This window comes from Seriola aureovittata, chromosome 14 (assembly GCF_021018895.1).
Source record: "Seriola aureovittata isolate HTS-2021-v1 ecotype China chromosome 14, ASM2101889v1, whole genome shotgun sequence".
Lineage (NCBI taxonomy): Eukaryota > Metazoa > Chordata > Actinopteri > Carangiformes > Carangidae > Seriola > Seriola aureovittata.
This window is the reverse complement of record NC_079377.1, coordinates 281,027-302,999: the sequence shown is the minus strand read 5'-3', so window position 1 is coordinate 302,999 and position 21,973 is coordinate 281,027. Positions and strand designations below refer to the sequence as shown.

Sequence of the window (21,973 nt, the reverse complement as noted above, 5' to 3'; positions counted from 1 at the left end):
AATTGAGACACATGAAATATTCATAGTTTTTTCTTTCTTTCTTTTTGTCTTTATGTGCTAATGTGAAGCAGCATGTTGAAATCATTTTTGTATCATCTCTATTCCTGTTGCATATTGCTATACAAAACTTTTTACATCTTAGATAACACTTGCACTCATAACTTGTTACTGTATTCTGTCTACAACTATGACAAATTATATGAAAGCATCAGGACACAAAGTTGACACATATTCCACTGGGGCACAGGAATGTAGGAACTCTCTCTTCCAACCAGCTATGTCTGTACTTGTGTGGTTACAGCTGTGACTGTACATCAACTTTAAGCCAACTACTCATTAATCTGAAAAGGGGAGCAAGAACACAGATGACTTACATGGGTGTGTTTTCCTTTCTATTTTTAACAACCAATTTCTGAGGGTCCATCATGCTGTGGGTGGCTCTTGACAGATGCTAATCATGTTTTATATTTCACTTTATACTATGGACAGATTATGAGAATATGGGCCCCTTTTGACAGCACTCTCCACAACCATCATCAAGACACCACATGAGGGAATATCTTATGGAAGAATTGTGTTGATCCCCCAGTAGAGTTCAGACACTTGGAGAATCAATGCCAAGGAGAACTGAAGCTGCTCTGACCAAAAATCTTACTGAGACATGTTATGTAGTTGTTTTGTGTCATTTGATTGACTTTCCAACAACTTTCCCATAAGAAATATTGTCACTTCATGCGGGGGCTTAGGTGCAAGGTCTTATCCTGTTCCAGGTTCACTTGTTCAGTAGACCATCCATGTAATTGCATGAATGATTGCTCTGTTGATGTGTCTGCTTGTAATTTTTAACATCTTGAAAAAAAATAATTCATAACTGTTTTCCTTTTTTTCCTTATCTGCTATGGCATCTTGGCCATTGTAGGGAGAACCAGGTTTCCCAGGCACTCCTGGGTTAAAGGTAACATTAATTCTGAGCAGTGTGTGTGGCAGTTTCTATATACCCAATCAGATCAGTGGGTCATGACTGTCTTTCTTCCATTGGAAAGGGCCAGGCTGGCATCTCTGGTACCCCTGGCATCCCTGGCAAGAGGGGCTACAGGGTAGGCCTGGAATGGAATGAGCATTCACTGTCTGTTAATGTCAGTCATCCTTATTCCTCTACTAACTGGAGAGATTCCTCACATCACTGTTTTGTGTTTGTGATTGTCAAAACTCCAGTTAAAGCTTTGTTTTGTTTAACATAACTGTGCTGTGAGCTGTGTCTCACTTGGTGTTTGTTGAGGTGCTTTGGTCTTTATAGTAGATGGTATAATTAGACATTTATTGACTAATTTAATTCAGAATTTGGCTTGCTAACTCTTTTGTTTTACTGTACAAACCTTATCATATCCATTGTCATTCATTTCTAATAACAATCACACATGCAGTCATTCATTCCATTCAGAGAAGAATTGATTGTTGGAAACCAATCTTGAATGTGCTGTGATCTCACAGATTGTACTGAAATGCTGTACTGATAAAACAATCTTTATTGAAGTCCACTTACTAGCTTTTGAACTACATCTCAGATTCACTTTGCTCAGTTGTCGTGGAGGTGACAAGATATTTTCACTTGTCCTCAGTGAGACCTCTTCCTCACAGAGAAAAGCTTCTTATCAGAAGAAAAGGGTAGATAATGGGAGGTGCTGGTGCAGGTACTAATAATCCCACTATGACTTCAGACCAGGGCAAAAACTATTAACTCAACAGAGACCATGAGAAACATCTCCCCTACAAGTCAGAACTTACCACAAACCATTCAACACCTTAAGAGCTCTGCTGGTACACCCTTAAAATAGGTCCCTGTCTGCGAGAAAGACTGAAGTGGTGTATAACACTGATATATAAGATCATGACGCTACGTGACGACTCTACTGACAAGAGACTGTATCAACAGTAAAAACAGCCAGATATACCAGGTCAAAGGTCAGGAGAAGGAGTCAGTGGGCAGCAGGAAAAGAATCAAGGAGGATATTCACATCTGACACCAGAGATCATCTTTGAACAGAGACAGGAATTATAAATAATTGTTATGATTTATTTTGTCTGCAGTGTCTCATAAATGTCTGATATAGTATATATATATATATATATATATATATATATATATATATATACACTATGAAATCCTATTGGTTATTGTGCTTGTCTGGTTAATTGGTCAATATTAATAATAAATTGTACTCCATTCAATTAATTCTTCTTCTGTTTGTATGACAGGGTGAGAAGGGAGAGCCAAGCATTGCTGCCCAAGGAATAAAAGGAGAACCAGGTTCATTGGGACTGCCAGGCCTAATGGGGCCCAAGGTAAAGATTAATAGTTTAGTTATTGGACAGATACCTGCTTGTACACCATCATAGATTATTAATTAACACTTCAACAAAAACCACTGCTCATGTAAGTCACTGTTTGACATTCTTTTTACAGGGTGAAAAAGGTGACCACGGAGACAAGGTAGGATACATAGCATTAGGAAGGGATTGAAACACAACATTGTAATATTCAGACTACTTTTCAAATACTCACACTAGAATGGCACTCAATGTCCTGTCTGTTGTTCTCAAGTGTAGCTTTTTTTATTTGTTGTATTAAATCCTTCCGCTGTATGGTTTTACCAGTTATTTTGTTAAATAATGATGCCAGCATTACATGATTCATACAGCTGTATGAATTGTCTCATTGCTATGTTTCCCCTGCTACTGATTTTGTGTAATTTTATTAGTTGTGTGTTGAGTGAAACACTTATGTAAACTTTCCTAGATGCTGCTTGTGCCATATGCACTGTTAATATCAAAAATAAGTACTATACATGTAATGTGGATGCAGTATCTTCCACCACATCTGCATTATTTTCTGGATGTGCACTAAAATGTACGAACTCATAGATGTCATTTCAATATATATTGATCTGATCGGTTTACATCTAGATTAATCATTTCCTGAGAAACTGAAAATGTTAAACAAAAAACCCTATCTCTAAACTAAGTAAACATGATGATCTGCCCGTTTAACCGGATCTGCACCAGGATATATGAGTTCTTCCCTAGCCAATGCCCATCCCTCCACCAAGTGTGGTACAAATCAGTTCAGTACTTTCTGTGTAATACTGCTGACAATTACACAAACAGACCAACTAAGGCACACAGAGAACACCAAGGCCAATGTCAAACAACAGAGACTGCAGAGAGAATAATTCAAATTCATAGTACATGATCCAGATCTGCCGCAAAATAAAACAGGTTCTGGTTCATGCCACATTCCTCCACCAAGTTAATTGCGCAACCCTCACAAATAAATAGACAGAATATTTATGGAGAATCTAAATGTTATACCTCAATTTAACCTCTAGGGGGAAGTAGGTCCCGAAGGCCCAGCTGGAACAAGAGTAAGTCATGGCTGCCAGACTCATGACAACTTATTGGAAATATTGACAAAATATACACATATACACAAAATGTCTTATTTCATTATGTTAATGATTTTCATTTTCATCATATAGGGTCCTCAGGGCCCAACTGGGGAGCCGGGAAAGGCTGAAATCCACAATAATGAAAATGTATGTTACTCTAATTTAGTTGCACTTTTCTCAGATGTAGAGAAACTAAAGAATGACATTAAGTATATTCCTCCACAGGATATTCACAACATACCCCTGATGGTAAGTACTTTCTAGGGTTTATCACAAACACAGTACTCAAAATTCTATTTAATCACGTGATCTCTTCCCCCTACAGGGTCCCCCTGGATTACCTGGACCTCCAGGGTCCCCTGGCCTCACTGGTGCGAAGGTAGTCATTTTAGAATGACAGTATTTCAAAGATGAGCCACAATTTCCACATTCAGAAAATAAACATGTAGATTGTTTGGTGTGTACTGTATGAGGCTTTTCACATCATTTGGTTGAGGTTATTTGACTACATGAAAATACAAGACATGGCCAAAGAATTAGGCAATAATATTGCCTGCCTTGGTCCATATTGTACAAAGTCCTCTCATTCATTATCATTGTATCATTTATTATATCATCATTGTGATTGCCAAAACGGGGCTACAGCAAAATATACAACAGCAACAACAATACATGCAAGCATACATTCCTGATTACTTAATAATTTGAATTTGTCTACCGTTTACCTCACAGTTGCTGCAACAAACGATAAAATAAATTGCTGCTGTGATTACTTTCAGTCAGTACTTTATCAGTAATATACATCGATCAGCCTTAACATTATGACCAATGACAGGTGAAGTGATTAACATTGATTATCTTGTTACAATGGTACCTTTCAGTGGATGGGATATATTAGACAGCAAGTGAACATTTAGTCCTTGAAGTTGATGTGTTGGCTGCGTGTGCGTTGCTTATCTAGGAAGAGATGGCACCAGGATGCACTATGGGAAGAAGGCAAGCTGGTGGAGGCAGTGTGATGCTTTTTGCCATGTTCTGCTGGGAAACACTGGGTCCTGCCATTCATGTGGATGTTACTTTGACACGTACCACCTAAACATTGTTGCAGACCAAGTCCACTCCTTCATGGAAACGGTATTCCCTAATGGCAGTTGCAGTTGCACACTGCAACAATGTTTCAGGAATGGTTTGAGTAACACAACAACGATTCAAGATGTTGACCTGGCCTTTAAATTCCCCAGATATCAATCCAATCGAGCATCTGTGGGATATGCTGGACCAACAAGACCAATTCATGGAGGCCCCACCTCACAGCTTACAGGACTTATGTATCTGCTGCTCAGATCTTGGTGCAAGATACCACAGCACACCTTCAGAGGTCTTGTGAAGTCTATGCCTCGCGAGTCAGAGATGTTTTGGCAGCAAAAGGGGGACCTACACAATATTAGACGGTTGGTCATAATGTTATGGCTGATCAGTTTAAACTAATGATAGTAATATAAAACTAAACTATAATGTTCATGAATTTGTTTCTTAAAGTGGACTTCCTTGTAAGTCATGTCTCACCAGTACCTGAAGCAACACGGTACAGTTAACAAATCTGCACTTGATCAAGTTACCAGAAGCCAACTAACATACAGCTTATCAGGGGCCCCTGTGGGTCTGTCATGGGGCAGTTGCCTCCTTTGCCTAGTTGGTAATCCAGCCTTGGTGTGTCTTCAGGGTGAAGTTGGACTACCAGGTCCACCAGGACTGGACGGTGAGAAGGTAATACTACAATACTACATCAGTAATCCATATAATTTTCCAGGCAGTTGCATTGTTACATGAATGTACTGTATATTGTGATAGAATCTATTCATTGTGGTGACAAAATGTGTGTGGGTGATGATGAATCTCTTTTATGTAAAAGAATCTGTCTCAACATATCTTCCTCTTATTCAGGTTAAATTAAACAAGGTAACTTTGACCTTGTGTTTTAGGGGCCCAGAGGAAAGCCTGGAGAGCCTGGCCCTGCAGGTCCCAGAGGGGAGGACGGTGTCGAAGGCTTCCCAGGACCCAAGGGGGACATGGGTCCAGCTGGATCACCTGTAAGTGACTACATTAACCACATGACATCATTGCCTAGGGTTTCCTGACTAAAGCCAGATGCCCACATCTGTAATTACCTATGGGAAAGGCCTTGTTTTTTTGCATCTGTCCTCTTATTATCTAATTAAAGACTCACAAGCTTAGAAGAGACCCCAGGAACGAAACTGAGTTTATATGCCCCCACATGTGGTGATGCTATTTGTAGCCTGGCGTTACATTTAGAGCTGTTAGTTTTATATATGTGTATGTTTGACAGTTAGGAAAGGGAGACACTTAGTTTGCTATTGCTTAGTTATTTATTTAATTTTATTTACTTTTTTGACACAGGACAGGCAACATTGAGTCCCTGACTACAGCATTTCCATACAACTTTATATGTATATATATATATATATATATATATATATATATATATACACACACACATATATATATATATACAGTATATATGTATATGTTTGATCAATTTCTTTTTCTTGTTTTTGTATTTTAAATGAAAAAATGCAAAGCAATCAATAAGTGAATGCCTTTGTATTATACCTGCTCCATGTGCTTCATAAAAAGAAGCATTTGTGCAAATGGATGTGAGGGAGCACTGCAAGGTAGCCCGACACCAGATGTGATGGTAGCATTCAGCCAGGAGTACCTGAAGAATTGCTGGTGATATTACTGTGTGTGTGTGTGTGTGTGTGTGTGTGTGTGTGTGTGTGTGTGTGTGTGTCGCAATAGAAACTACTTAATCGTTCTACCACAGAGCCTCCAGTCAGCTCTTCTTACCTGGTTGAGAATCTTATGTTGCAGGTGAATCCACAAGGTTGAGACGGTGTGTGTGACTGTCAGTGTGTGTTTGTGTGTGTGTGTGTGTGGCGATGAAAACTGCACAAGCTTTCTGCCACACAGCCTATGCTCCTCTTACCCGATTGAGACTTTTATCTTTTATTATGAATCGCTATCTTCAAAATGCAAAACATGCAAATGGGTATAGCTGAGATTGATCACTTCAGCATCATCCACTGAATCCCTATGGATTCCACTTCTACAGCTTGTCAGCTACAGCTTCTACAGCTTGTCAGGTCATTTCTCACCACATGGTGATGCTATCACTATCATTTTCATGTAAGTGAAGCACTGAAAAATGGGGAAGCTTCAGGCTTGTAGCCTTTATAGTTTTTGAGATATTTGTGAAGATTAATCGTGTTTCAACATGTTTCACCCATTCCCCATAGAAAACCATTCAAAATACAATAATTAAAAAAAACTCATATAAAATCAGCTGTCAACTCAAAGTACTGAAACATGCTTAACAATTTTTCTTTCAAACCATGTCTCCAGCTGCAAGCATATAGGCATATAGTACATTCATGTCAACAAACATATACAAGATAAAGTAATAAAGACTAGGGATCTCGATAGTGTGATTGTTTTCAGCAAACACAGTGGATTATAACATACTGTATGCCTTCACACAGCAGTTACATCATTTTAATGCTCATGACTATTCAGCTGGATGCTCAGTTTTTTAATGTCAGAAATGTCCATGTCTCATCATGGACTTGGATTGCACAATCCCTAAATCAGGCTTTATCAATATATTAGCAAGTTTTATAGACACTTATTACTTGCTCTTTTGTAGGAATGTCAATGATGGAAGAACTACTCAAATTGCTTTGCAACTAATTCAATGATTAATTGCTGTGAAAGGAAGGGGCTGGGTAAAGTTTGGTGCCTGGATGCTGTTCTCTACATGTGGAAACCAGAAAACATGTAATGTCCCACAACACAAGAACCAGCCCCAGAATTTGCCCCAGAACTAGCAGCTAATTAATACAGATGTTAGCTATCCACAAAACACAAAATAGGCAAAATAGGTGCTATGCAAGTATTTAATGGGACCATATGGGATGGGCCTATGGAAACAGTTCAGAACAGAGTATGAAAACTGAGCAAACAATTGATTTTTGAAGAACATTTTTCAAATCATATGATTTAGGTAAAATTAAAATGCTCTGCTTCAACACCATTAAAATATAATACATTGGAGTGTTTAGTTGGTGTCTAATAGTGGCTGACACAGAAGCAAAAAAAAAAAAAAAAAAACAGAACAATTATTCGTTTCAAATATAAAACAACAGGTATACTGCCCAGGTACTGATTGGTATGATGATGAGCACTAAGACAGGATTTAAACAAAACATTCAAATTTCTATTTTATGCTTTGATTTTAATCATTAGTCCCTGAATTGAAGTGCTCACCTCATTTGTTCTAGGGTTTAGAGCACCCTAGCCCCCTAGCCCCCCTGTAACCCTATTGGATTACCTGGCGCAATGGTACACATTGTTGCCCCTTCAGGCCCTAACCCTGACGAAGGAGGAATAGTAGAACACATCTTGTATTCACTTTAAGTTCTGTGTGAAAAACTGTTGTATTGCTTAATTTTTATTCATTAATAGTTTGTCTGAAGAACTTTGTGTCCTGCTGTGTCTTGTTATGACAGGGTCCTAAAGGCGAATCTGGAGAAGGAGCTAGGTCAGAAATAGTAAGTGTTAGTCATTTACCCACAGGTCTGATTAGCGCATTGCAGAAAAGCATGTTTGAGCCATATTTTCTGATTTGAAACCTGTTGCTTGTGTCTGTGTGCGTCCGTATTTAGATCTATGGTCCTTCAGGGCCCCCAGGACCTCCAGGACCAGTTGGCCCAGCAGTGAGTCAAATATGCTTAAAGGCCTCCACACTCCAAAAGCTATTTTCAGTTAATTTAACTGATTAGGCCTCAGTTCAAATAACACTAGTTTCATTATCGAGGTGGCATTCAGATGCCAAATTTGTATTTGTATTTTTTATTTCCTGACATTACTCAGCTTCACCAGTGGTATGCAGTGGCAACAACTGGAAAAGAGTATAGATTGTCTCAGTAATTTCACTGTTTCTGTTTCATCCAGGGATCTCAAGGACCTTCAGGGCCTAAGGTGAGACATTATTTCTATAAAACAGGATCTACCAGCCCCTTGTTTTATTAAATCTTCATCCAGTTATATGTTGTCTGCATCAAAGCAATTCAATGCATTAAAGTGTAACGTTGGGATTCTATCTCACCCTGTCTCTCAGGGAGAGCCAGGCATAGGCATCAGAGGAGAAAAGGGAGCAACAGGTCAGAAGGGCGAAAAGGGAGACAGAGGCCATCTTGGACTCCCTGTAAGTTCACAATTATCAGAAATCTTTGTATTTCTTTGGGGTACATTTGTGTTCTAGCCTATTGTTAAGTTTTTTGAGAGCATTTGCTGCTAGGAACCCTATTGTTTTTGTTCTCTAATTATTATTATTATCAAATTATTATTCTGTCTTATTTTTCACCGCTCAAAGTGTTTGTGCAGAAAACTACTGGACAAAAACTCATGAAAATTAATAGATTGGTTGCAAATTGCACCCACTACTTATGCACAAAAAAATGACACCAATTGTCTGATAGGTGGCGCTATAACAATAAAGTACAAGTTTGTGCTATTTTCTCAAAACAGTTTGGATGATAGTTAAAAATTCTTTCACCATTTTGATCTCTGAAATCATCTGCATTTTTGCGCTAATGGTGATTATTTTCAAAAAAAAGGAACATAAACCCAAAATGAATTAATCTGAGGCATCTAATTCTTATGAAATTTGGTCTACATCATCTACAGACAATGCTGATGAAAAGTTATCACATAACCATACACCATATATTCACAATTATTGAATTATGTGTAAAGGACCATGGTATTGACATGCGGTACAGCGATATGTGTTACATGTTCGGGCGGCACGGTTGTGCAGTGGGTAGCACTGTCAACACTGTGAAAAGGTTCTGGGTTCGAACCCTGGGCGTGGGGCCATTTCTGTGTAGACTTCTCCCTGTGCCTGCGTGGTTACTCTCCGGGTTACTGGCTTTCTCCCACGACACGAATGTGCACATTCACACCTATTGGCAATTTAGTCTTTGTATGTCAGCCCTGTGATAGACTGGCAACCTGTCTAGGGTGAACCCTGCCCTCACTCAATGTCAGCTTCATTGGCTCCAAAATTGAGCTAGTATACTCTAACCCGCTGAACAGGGCGTAAAGAATATTTACTTAGCTCAGTGTTATACACAGTGGCCAGGAGAATTCAGTGCATTGCAGTTTTACAAAAGTCATGCAAATAGAGAAAAATGAAAAAGAAAATCACCACTTTGACAGCACATTGCCACCACTTCTGCAAATTCTGCAAATGAATAAAGTAGAAGCAAATTAAGAGGAATTGCTCGGGGGAGAATAAAAATTGTGGAATCGATAGTGATGGAAAATGAGCTAGCAGATACAGTTACAGATTCATGTCATACTCTTAACATTAACATTTTGGTACAATTTGGTTCATCAGACTTTTAGTGTGTGACCTGGAAAGTTGTAAATATGTTATGTTATGTCTTGCAGTTTTTCTGTATTTGCAGAATGCTTCTTTATTCAGTGTCACAGCAAAATAAGAAACATATTCATCAGTTTGAAACACATAATCTCTTTCTGATGCAATCAGTCATTTTCTCCTCATCTAACTGTCATCATCAATGGATGAAGTTTGCTTAGTTTACTAAATAATAAGGGCCATGAGATTGGATAAAAGCTCTGGAGAACATAAAACTGTGGACCTTAAGCTAGGCTTTTTATTTTTTACAGATATAACACATATACATATGGATGTTGGTATATAACACAGGTCATCCTGAGCAGTGGTTTAATGCCTGGGTAGGTGGGTTCTGTAGCTTCATTGGATGTAACCACCCGACACCCCACTTTCCCTGGCCCCTGTTCACTAGATAACTTGTTTAATTTGAAAGTAATGTAGTGTAATGTGGAATCAAAGAATGTACATTTACCTAAGTATAAATCAAAGGCAATTTTAATCGAGAGTTTCCAATTTGGCCAACTTTATACCTCTACAGCAATCCAGAGGCAAATATTAGATTTTTTATTCCACTATATTTTTTGACAGCTTTAGTTGCTATTTCTTTCACAGATTAAAGTTTAACATGCAAAACAAATGATGAGCTGATAAAATGTGATAGATGACACTGTCCAGCACTATATTAGATAGTTCAAACTAACTCCAGCTTGACCAATTACAACAGTGAAATACTGCTTATACATGTATGTATCAGTAATAATAATTCAATAGTGTAGTAAAGCCTATAATAGTATGTCAGTCACAGGGGGCACAGGGGTCTGAATTATGAATTGCCTACTTTTACTTTTGATAGTTTAAGTACCTACAGCACATCAACATATTCTTCCTCTTTATAATATTGTTATCTCACATTATGTTTCATTGTTTCCCTCTGTCAAATTATTATATAAAATTGCTTCATATTTGTTATTTGTTCCCAGAGTTTGGCCTTAGGCAGCGTTTCTCCCCTTGGTGCAGCTTTAACAGGGCATTTAACAGTATGTTGGCAAATCATTCAAATCAATTCATCCGTTCTGCTACACCAAACTGAAATTTACTGAAAATAGTTCTCAATAAATGCAGTCCTCCATCGGCCAGCTGTTGTAGGAGATTGTGGATCTTTTTTGGAGAAATGAAACTACACTGTTGCTCATAAAGTTGGAATAAAATATTTTTTACCTCTTTCCATGAAATGATTGTGACAATGTGATTTATTTCATTTCACCTGGGTAATTGGGACACATAATGTAATCATTGCACCTGGTCGAAAGTGATTACTGATGCATTTAAATACGAATAAACAGAGGATTGTGTCTGAAAACAAAATTATTCCAACTTTATGGGCAACAGTGTATATATTTGTGAGCTGTTTTCAAAAAGTGACATCTACAGTAGGTAGCAATAGGCTTAGGGCTCAGAGCCACAGACAGGGTAGGGAAGTACTGAGAGACGTTGTTGGATTTGATCTTACCATAGGATTTGTTGACAGTAGAATACAGCATAGAGCGAAAGTTACGAAGGTAACTACAGTTCTATGAATCCTGAACGACCGCCAGAGGTGGTGCTTAAAGCGCTGGATCTTCTTGAGGTGAAAATCGCTGAATGGCTGAAATGGCTGAACAGGTCAACTCCAGTGAAAGCACTATTACTAACAGTAGGCTCAAAACCAGAGTGAGTTGGGGTTGGGGAGCAAAGACACAGCCCTCACCAACAAACACAAATTACCACAGCTTATAGCTTACATCTTACATTACACTTAAATCAGCTGGCGCGAAAGCGCTGCTAAACCTCCACAAAAACAAACTAAATATTATCATACACAAGGAGCAGTGGCAGGAGCACTGCTCTCCTCCATAGCATTCCAATAAACACAGCTCAACACCAGCAAATACTTATCAAATGGCGGTACACAATCGAAAGCAAGCTTTACAGGCTGATACCAACAGCAGGAGGACCAACGTCTATACCCTGCTGAACACAAACGACAGACAGCCACGTTCCCTCACGACAGAGGGACAGCTCGTTGGAGCCTCTCGGGGGGGGGGGCGAGTATTCCACAGCTCTGACCGACATGGTTGCAAGGCTACCTGCAACAAGTGTATTTTAAGATTGATAAAATTAGTGAAGTAGTGAACCTGCGAAGCGAGAAGATGAAAAGGAACTGATTCCCTGATGACACCGGAAGATATACCCTCTCTCGGGTCCTCTGGGGTCACAGGTGACATTGTTGATATTAAATACTCGGCCTGCGCATATGCGGAACAGAACATTCAGTGCTTAAAGCAACGTCTCTAGCAGTCAGGAAGGATGAAACAGAACCAGACAGAGAGCAGCTAACAAGAAGGCAGTGTTAGTGAATAATGTGAGTTATCCAGGCCATGGGTATTCAAGACAAGTTGAATCGAGGGCAACTGGACTTGGTTGTAGATGCTTGAAGATGTTTCTCCTCTCATCTAGGATTAGTGCCTACTGTACATCTACAAACATGATGTTATATCATGACAATGAATGTGAAAACCAAGTACATTGTATTACCATGAGCAACAACATAGTCATAGACTTGACCAGAAAAAGAAGTTACTCACTATTACTGTCACTCACTTTACCTCCACTACTTCCATCACCCTTCATTTGTCATCATCTGAATGAGTTTTTGAAGTCACTTGAGTCACAGCTTCACTCACCCCCTCACCCCCCCCCACCCCTCCACCTCCCACCTCCCCATACCAAACCCATTACCCAACCTCCTCCCACCCTCTCCCCCATCATCTCTGCTCTAACTGTGTACAACACTATACAGGGGGCTCATGGGTTAGATGGCAGACCAGGCCCAGTGGTGAGTGGCGCAAGTCCTGTTCCGGTCCCCTCACCCTTCTCATCTTCCTCCTCCACCCCCCTGCTACAGCTTGCTTGATGTCTGCCAAGTCTGCTTGTCATGTTCACTTCCTTTCCTGCTTCCCATGCTTGTCCTGTCTTTTCTCCTTCATAAAGTAGCTCTGTTAGGACAGAACTGTTCAGGGTTGGGTTCTGAGGATGCACTGGCATGAAGAATCTAGTTTCATGGCGACAATGCAACTGTATATATTTGTAAATGTGTATATTTATAAAAAATGAAAAGCAAGGATCACTTGTATAGAAAATGCAAATGCCAAGGATATGTTTGAGGTCATGTAGAAACAGTCGTTTATAAAGGTGGGCCAGCAAAGATCACTAAAAGAATTAAATTTTCGTTGTAAAACGTGCCACTCACAACATATCTTAGTCACAATTCTCCAAAAATAGATTTATGGGATCCTTGCTTGTGTTGTAGGTAAAAAAAAAAAAAAAAGTTGTAAAAAATGGTTATAAAATGATTTAACGCTCCATGATGAGTACAGGTCTAAAAAGCTCAATACTGGTCAAACCACACATCCTACGATTAATAGGCTCACACAGCTTTATTGATAAATTCTTAATAATATATATTTTACATTACCACTCACTCAGTGATCATAGTTATATCCATATTTTCATTTTTTCAATCACAGTTAAGCATCCTTCCCACCTAAGTCATATGTAATATTTTATTTCAAGGATAGATGTTTAACCACAATGCCTGTTTCAGGCAAAAAAATGTAAACTGTCACCTTACCGATCTTTAAAGCAGCTCTCAGGGCAATCAATGTGAGTGGAAATTCATAAACAAGAAAAGGCCTACAACAAGAACAAAAATGTCCACTTATCCTTCAGTCACAAAAAGGAGTAATAATATTCTAGCACCGCAAATTGTGATTATGTGAAAACATCATAACCTTGGCCCAAACATTGGCCCAAACAAATCATGAGCAACCATGGCCTCTCTTGAGTTTTAGTTGTATGCATTACATTACATCACTAATAGTCTTTCAAATTGTCCTCAAATCTATGTATTATCTCTCAGTGCTACCTGGGACAATTAAAGTGGAATGTTGTCTAGTATTGCTTTGAACTTCCATCTTGTCTAATACAGACACCATAATAATGTAAATCCTCAGTCCTCAATCCTGCCTCCACAGTTCCCTGCATCCTGACCCACTTCCATCAGCTGGCTGTAAAGCTGCTATTGCTCAGAATCTATAAGGAGCATGCAGGGATGCTCGTACTGCATGCATAATACATTCACACAGCTGTATGCATACAACACTGTACGCACTGGATATGCCTGAGATGCAACATCTTTTTCTCCAATCCTGACTGCTACTCAGATAGAGAAATGCAGCTGTTGACATTTTATTCATTTTTCCTGCTTTTTTAACAGTTTGGACAGTAGTTCAACAAGCTTGGTGTTTTAATGTACATGTGTCAGGGCCAAAAATGAAGATGTAACCCTTTCCCTCCAAGTGAGGGAAAATGGATCTGAAAATGACATATTATTATATCCATGTCCACCGGACAGCTTGTTGATTTACTGATTTAACAATTTCCCTAGTGCTTTTCTGTGTGTATCTGCTGAGAGGTATTTACTTTCTATTTTTTGTTTCAAAGGGTCTAATAGGACCAGCAGGTGTGCCAGGGCCAGCAGGACCAAAGGGAGACAGAGTGAGTGTCTGTGTATGTGTGTGTTTTTATGCCTCTGTGCCAGTGACAGCCATGGCTGGAGACATTATGTTGTTCCATGGTCTGTCCTTCCATCCAGAACAATGCCAAAGATGGACATCCGTTCGTCCATCCCATTGTCATGAATTCACTTTTAGAAGAATATACACTTTGGATTTTCTCTCTCTTTCTCACTGCAGGGTGAAAAGGGAGATGCAGGATTACCAGGACCAACTGGGCCTCAAGGCATCCCTGTAAGCCTGTATTTCCATTTTAAATAGTCATTACAACAACGTCATGGAAAGCAACATGTTTATAAAACATTCTGCTAAACATCTGAGAGAGTATCAGAGCACTCACAAAAAAACTATCAAACAAGGATATTTTCCCAAAGTGTAAGAAATATGCAAAGCCACTAATGCTATTTGTCATTTGTTTTTGCAGGGTTTAGTAGGACCACAAGGAGTCAAAGGGAACAGGGTAAGATATTACCTGTAATGTTTAACCATTTTGAAACATAGCAGAACAGCTAATGGATACACATTAGATTTCATAGACACTTTAGTGTGTTTGTGAGATATATTTCAGGTCAGGGTGGTATTTGCATTGTTTATTTAGAGTTGTAATTACCTCAAACATGCTCTCAAATAAGACATGTGAAACAAAGAGCTGAATATCAATAAATATCACATATTAAAAGATAACCAGATGAGTCAGATAGTTCACTTTTATAATTTGATTTATGATTCTGAATAATTTAAGATCAAGATGTCAAATGTATTTGTTTGTTGTGCATTTGTATTTAAAAAAAATTATATATATATATATATAGATATATATTATATATGTATGTAAAATAAAATATATAAAGTGTGGTAATTGTGAGAAATTATCTTGATCTTGAGACAGCTGTTTTCCTCAAGCAATCCTCCTGTTTTTTTTCCTCTGTGTGACATCCTAATGCAGATTCACTTAGACCTTTTGAGAGAAGGTGGATATCAGTCTCATGTCAACAGTTATAGTATTATAGTTATAGAGATGTTAATTTGAGATTGTGCTCTGCTCTACATTTTGGATGCAGTCTTAACTTCCTCCAAGCTGACTTGGAAATAGCAGTCATATTTTACTGTAGAGATCACTAATCAGCAATACAACAAAGCCTGTCCTATTTTTGCACCTATTGGTCCACACGCTAAGAAGAAGAAAGGTGCTCAACACGCATCCAACAAGGACCAATGTGATAAAGCTAGTACCACAGAGCTAACTGGCTTAGCAACTATGGAGCAAATCTTGGCCAAGGTAAAGTCTGTGGCCTGTCTTGCAAATGGTATGGTTGAGTCTGTTGGTGCTTGTTTAGATGTTATTGACGGAGCCCTGTAGGAAATAAAACATCTGTCTCCTCAGCCAAGGGTGCTCTTTCCAACCTTTCCAAATTAGTGGCTCTTAGAGAAGCTTATGGAGCAGGACAGAGTCTCTGCTCAGAGGATGGCTGTGGAGTTGTTCCGACTGAAAGTTAATGACCTGCAAAATAGCAGTCCTTGCAAAAATCCTAAAATTGTCAAATTTCTGACTTTAGTCTATGTCCTTTCTAAGATGAGACTGAAGACTCACAGTGATGTTTACTACTTATCCTGGAGTTTGGATGTTGTCTCAGGTGTCTCAGCTGTTACTGTCTGTTAATGTTAAGATGGATTTTTTTAACCTGTTGTTTTGGGACAGCATAGGGGAGAGTAATGGCTTCAAAACTGACTTTTTGAAGACTTTATTTTGTTGTGCCAGTTAACTGGAACTCAGGCTCTTATGTCTACATTGCATTTTTCACTTCAACCAGTTTTCTACACTCAACCTTACACTCAACCTTATTTGCATGCTTGCATGCTACTTGACCCCAACATTTTGCAGGTAGGTTGGCAAAGCTCTTAGAAGTTGGGATAAGTTGGGATAAGTGCATTGATCTTGAGGCAGCAGAAAGTGATTGCACTATTGACCAGGAAAAACCTGGTCTTAAGTCAGTGGTGCAGTTTACTGTTATTTTAAGGGCTCATTGTCAAGAGAGTAATATGTGCCAACAGGTGCACAGAGCTCATACACTCTGTCTGTTACATACAAGCAGAGTGAGCTTAAAATGCTTTTAGATGTTGGGATAAGTCAGGGGGAACATTACAATACAGCTTCAGAAGGTTGGAGCTTCTTTGTGACATGTGTGTTGTATAACGTTGTCATGTGTCATGGATGTCTCTTGCATGAGACTCTGCAGAGCAGTATTCTTTCTTCAAACCTGGTAAATCCTCCCCACTGTTTCCCATTCATTACCTACATTTTTTGGATTAACTCACCTGATTTGTAAATAATCCCTCAGGCTGCCCTGATATCGAAAACCTGATGTTCTGGCACAGATCAAGAGTATTTATTGAACATGCGGATCTATTAAGGGACGATCAGATTTTGCAGGCCTGTTGATCTCCAACTTTCTCCAACTCCAAGTCAAATTAGAACTGATTTTCAATATTCCTCTCATTTTTTTTTCAAATATTTGTCATTTTATAGTGTCTTTTAGGGAAGAACAGGTTCTGCTTGAAACTGACAGAATTGTAAAATGTCATGGTCTACGCCAGATCTCTTAAAAGAATAATCTCAAAAGTTTATGCCTCATTGCTGTATTCCTTAACTCACTAATTAATATATTATGTCACATTTTTTTAAATCCACACATCAATGTACAGATCACAATTTGTGCTTTGTAGGGGGAGCTACATGCTGTAGTTATTGCTGGTTGGGTGCAGTGAGTGTGAGCAGCTTTCTAAGTTCTTGGGGCACAGTGAGGTGACATGCTTTACCCTAGAGATGCTGCACTGTCACACTAGCTGTTTTCCCCTTCTTCTAGCCTTTAGCTACTTTAAAGACTCTAGCTCTGTGCTTATCACACAAAAATGAGACTGATATCTACTTTCTTACTCTTGGAAATGAAACAAATAGGCATGTATACCTAAATATCGAACTATTCCTTTAAATTGCACTCAATATGAAAACTGTATTTCATTTCCAGTCTGCATTATATCAGACAATCTGTTTCTAAATGTCAACATACCCCTCCTCTAAGAGAATGTCTGTTTCCTTCCCATTAACCTGTGACTCTTAATATTTCCACTCCCATCTTTTTAGTATTCACATTTCATAAGCCCTTTCAGCACATTCAACTGGCCTCAGGTCAAAAGAAATTATTATTTTCAATGTACAGGATGTAAACAAACCTCAATGTGCCTGTCCAGTTGAAGGTGTTGAAGACAAAGCTATGGGATAGTGTTGGTGCTTTTACTCTTTGTCCTGTCTTTTTCTTGTTTCCACAGGTCCTCCTATCCCCTTTTCCTTCCCTCCACCTTGCTCTGTGGCCCGTGGTTCTGTTTATTGCCGGGTTGCCCTCTCTCCCTCTCACAAACCTTGACCTTGGTTAATCTTTCTGCTCTTACACATCCTCTTTACTCTTCCTGCTCCTACTTAACAATCCCTCTTCCTTGCAAGCTTTCATGTAGTCCCTCCAACCCCTGACCCCATGACCCATACCCCAAATTGGCAAGCAGTGCTCACATCACTGTCAAATTGTATGCTATACTCAGCTGTTAGCACACCAAAAGTTTAGCATGTTTCTGAGCTAATCTGAGATGATCATTTTAATTTAGATTAGATTAGATTAACTTTATTAATCCCACAACTGGGAAATTCACTCACCACAGCAGAAAATAAACATCTATGGAATAAACATCTATGGAAATATACATCAAAAATACACCAAATATACACCAATATACACCCAATATACACCAATAAATACAATATACAATATACACAATACACACGATATGTACATGAAAAAGTGCAAGTTTGCACATGGTCAGGAAGAGCAGGAGTTGTGGAGTCTGACAGCTGCTAGAATGAAGGACCTGCGGAACCTCTCCTTCTTACAGCGAGGATGTAAAAGTCTGCTGCTGAAGAAGCTACTCAGAGACCCTACAGTGTCATGCAGAGGGTGAGAGTTATTGTTCATGATGGATGTCAGCTTAGCTAACATCCTCCTGTCACCTACTTCCTCAATGGAGTCTAGGGGGGCAGCCCAGGACAGAGCTCGCTTTCCGGATCAGTTTGTTGAGCCTCTGCCTATCTATTTGTTAGTCTAGATTCCACACAGTAATCAGATTGTCAGGTTATCAACATATAATCATTACCTTTACAATAGGTTCCACTAATTAATTTGCCATTTCTGTAGCCTTGTTATGATTTGAAAAAAAAATAGCAAATGGAAGCTTAATAATTTACCTAGTGGCAAAACAGCTCTGTCAATGAGTAGCAAGACTGCAGTGATAGTGATTATCTGATCTCTGATTGTGAGGAACATTAATTCACTTTGAGTATTTGAGCCATTTCATACTGTAGCCTCACACCACAACAGTCTAAAACATGAGGTTTCAGTTGTGCAGGTGATGCTAAGACAGCAGTGGGAGAACACTGCAGCAAGTTTTATCATATAGTCCAGTGTAGTCATTTCTTTATCTGACCCCTTCCAGCTTTTGACCTTCATGGGCAGGTATTCTGTTGTTGATCAGGCTGTTGCTCAGTCTCATCTTGTAAACTACAGTAAGAAATGAAGTCTTACCAAGTACTGCAAACTTGAAATGAACACCACAGATTGTACTGCTATACAATCGACACAGCAAAAGAAAAGACTGATATAACAGAATCAGAGCTACTGTCTGTTTTTTTCCATGCATTCATCTACCTTGTCAAAACCTGGTGCCTCATTACCCACAATGCAGCTTGGCTGCCACCAGTTCAGTCACACGTTATGATAGTAGCAGCTGAAATGTGAGTGACAGTGACTCAAGCAAAATCAATACAATTTATCAGACTTCGCACAGCTCCCCCTGGAGCCACAAAATTTTTCATACTACTTTCTTCACATACAGTAGCCAACACCTGTAAACAGTCAATGGGCCCAATCTTACACCTGGCACAAAGCGTAACACAACTGTCTTTGCCAGTTTCATACTGACACGTTTGTCATTTTCCCGTCCAGTGCCCAAGTTGTTTAAATAGCAAATACACTTGTGCCTATCTGTGCACCCATGGGCGTGTTTATATTATAATATAATAACAGTTTCATAATGAACTGAAGATTTATTCTCACTTCTCATCATATAACAAAATATTTCTAACATTGTGATTTGTGCTGTTACTTCACTTTAGAGCTGTGAGCAGCACGTTGATTCGCTCAGCCATTCTTTGCCCCTCAGTCACAGAGCTGCTGCCTATGTCAGGACTGGACTCACTATGTAATCAACTGACTGCCATCAAAATCTCAGTGTGAGACATTGCGCCATTATAATAGAAATTCGCTAAGGTGCAAGTGCACCTGGCTTATAAAGGGAATGGGACATGGCACTGTGATTGATTTATTGGATTTTACGCCCAAAATACTCCCATGAATAATTTAGAGTACAACCCTTCTGAACCATGTGCCTGGCGCAGGGAGTTTTTTCCACTGATAAAATAGCAAAAAAGATGGGGCGCCTCGGTGAGCCATTAAGGCTGAGTCCTAGTCCTAACCTGAGCGGCCATCGGTTCGAGTCCAACCCGCAGCCCTTTGCTGCATGTCATCCCCTCTCTCTCTCTTCCTGGATTTCCTGTCTATCTCTCACTGTACTGTCTGAATAAAGGCAAAATGCCCAAAATTATAATGAAAAATAATAGTGATAGCAAAAAAGACATGGCACACCCTAAATGCCCTAGCGTTGGATCATTAGAATAGAACTCAATGTGTAAAAAGCGTTCCCCTTTAAAGAGATAAGATAAATCATTGTTTCAGGGTTAGGGAACAATCATGGTGGGTTTAAAACAACTACTGTGTCAAGGTAAGGAACCTTCATCCTCATGAACCCAAGAACAAATAAGAAACAGAACACTGTAATATCTTAAAGCAGCACTGACTGTTGGTAGGAAACCAGAAAATTAACAATATTGTTATTGTTATTTTTGGACATTATCCTGTTTCCCTCATATGTTGATTTTCATACTTAATGTTTTGTTCAGCATATCTTCCATGAAGAAAATAAGAGAGTATATGTAACTGCCTTTTCACTGAGCTTTCTCACTCTTTCGCAAGTCTTCCAAAAGCTGCTCTTACGTACAGTAGGTAGTAGTAGTCTTTGGGATGCTTGGATGAAACCTGCTTACCAAGAGCACTGGCTTTAATCTCTCCTCCCTAACCCCCTGTACTTAACCTTCCTTTTACACTAAATTACATTAAAAATCATATTGTCTTTTGAAAATAGTAAATCACACACCATTAGTAAATCTAAATAACTTATTTTTAATATTATCTAAATTACATTTTAAAAAAAAAAAACAAAAAAACAAAGATTTGCTTCATGTGTGGTTTCATGAGGAGGACTAAAGTTTGTCTTTTTTTAATACGCTGTTGTTTGCAGGGAGAGAGGGGCAAGAAAGGCAACAGGGGGGCCAAAGGGGATAAGGGAGACCAAGGAGCACCTGGATTAGATGCCCCCTGTCCTTTGGTATGTCAGTAGTCTAATGTATAGCCAAGAGTCAAAGGGAAGGAGCCCTATTTTAGAATACAACATAATTCCATAGAGCTTCAGCTGAAGATTTGTATTCTGTAGGCAGCTTCCCTTTGGCTCTGGTACTCAGTGGTTCTAATCAAACTCAGGAAGGGTTTGGTCCAGTTGCTTTCTGCAGCCTGACAGACATATGGGGAGATACTGTATGTGATATATGTAGCTGATGCTACGATTCAACAAAAAGATTTAATTTGAGCAAAGGAAATACCACAGGGGACATTTTAAAATAGATTTATCAGGGAGAAAAAATCCTTGAATGGACCAGAACTCTGCCTGAGGAGCCTTTTTTTCAGGAATGAGACAGACAGGAATCAGGTAGCCTCTGCTGATGAGTATTAAAATATTTCCAAAGCATTTTGTCTTGCTGCCTCGCTAAAGAGTGCTGTTCTCAGCTTACTCCTTTCAACACAAAGTAATGACTGAGCTCAAACTTGACCCAAGCCCAAATTACATCACAAAATGATCCAAGCCTGATCCCACACCCAATACTTTGTTGGTATTCAGGTTCAGCAGATCTTTACATTAAACTCATTCTCATAGTGTAGTAACTCTTAAGTTGTTATGAAAGAAACTCTTGGTCATCACACCCCACACTGAAAGCTTTATAAATCTTTCAAACTCATCACAGTGAGTCCCATTCCTGTCAGTCCCAGGTTGCCTGCATGCTTAGGAAACCTGCATCCAGTCACCCAGTGGACAGAGGTGGAGATCCTCCTACCATCAAGGAGTGGAGGACACACTCCTCTGCTGCACATGAGCTGCAACATCGTTTTTTAAATGGTTGATTTCACAAACAGGGTTTC

At 39.2% G+C, this 21,973-nt stretch overlaps 1 protein-coding gene across 1 annotated transcript in view; it reads left to right on the top strand.

Annotated features, from left to right (window-relative positions):
• LOC130181137 (collagen alpha-1(XIII) chain-like) overlaps positions 1-21,973 on the top strand; it is a 52,647-nt gene that overhangs the window by 22,152 nt on the left and 8,522 nt on the right. The window contains exons 17-35 of the mRNA XM_056394959.1: positions 920-955; positions 1,044-1,097; positions 2,257-2,343; positions 2,465-2,491; positions 3,387-3,422; positions 3,537-3,593; positions 3,672-3,695; positions 3,772-3,825; positions 5,169-5,213; positions 5,429-5,536; positions 8,033-8,074; positions 8,189-8,239; positions 8,478-8,504; positions 8,644-8,730; positions 12,788-12,823; positions 14,491-14,544; positions 14,742-14,795; positions 14,986-15,021; positions 21,021-21,107. Coding sequence (XP_056250934.1) covers positions 920-955; positions 1,044-1,097; positions 2,257-2,343; positions 2,465-2,491; positions 3,387-3,422; positions 3,537-3,593; positions 3,672-3,695; positions 3,772-3,825; positions 5,169-5,213; positions 5,429-5,536; positions 8,033-8,074; positions 8,189-8,239; positions 8,478-8,504; positions 8,644-8,730; positions 12,788-12,823; positions 14,491-14,544; positions 14,742-14,795; positions 14,986-15,021; positions 21,021-21,107 — 1,002 coding nt within the window. The remainder of the gene's footprint in view (positions 1-919; positions 956-1,043; positions 1,098-2,256; positions 2,344-2,464; positions 2,492-3,386; positions 3,423-3,536; positions 3,594-3,671; positions 3,696-3,771; positions 3,826-5,168; positions 5,214-5,428; positions 5,537-8,032; positions 8,075-8,188; positions 8,240-8,477; positions 8,505-8,643; positions 8,731-12,787; positions 12,824-14,490; positions 14,545-14,741; positions 14,796-14,985; positions 15,022-21,020; positions 21,108-21,973) is intronic.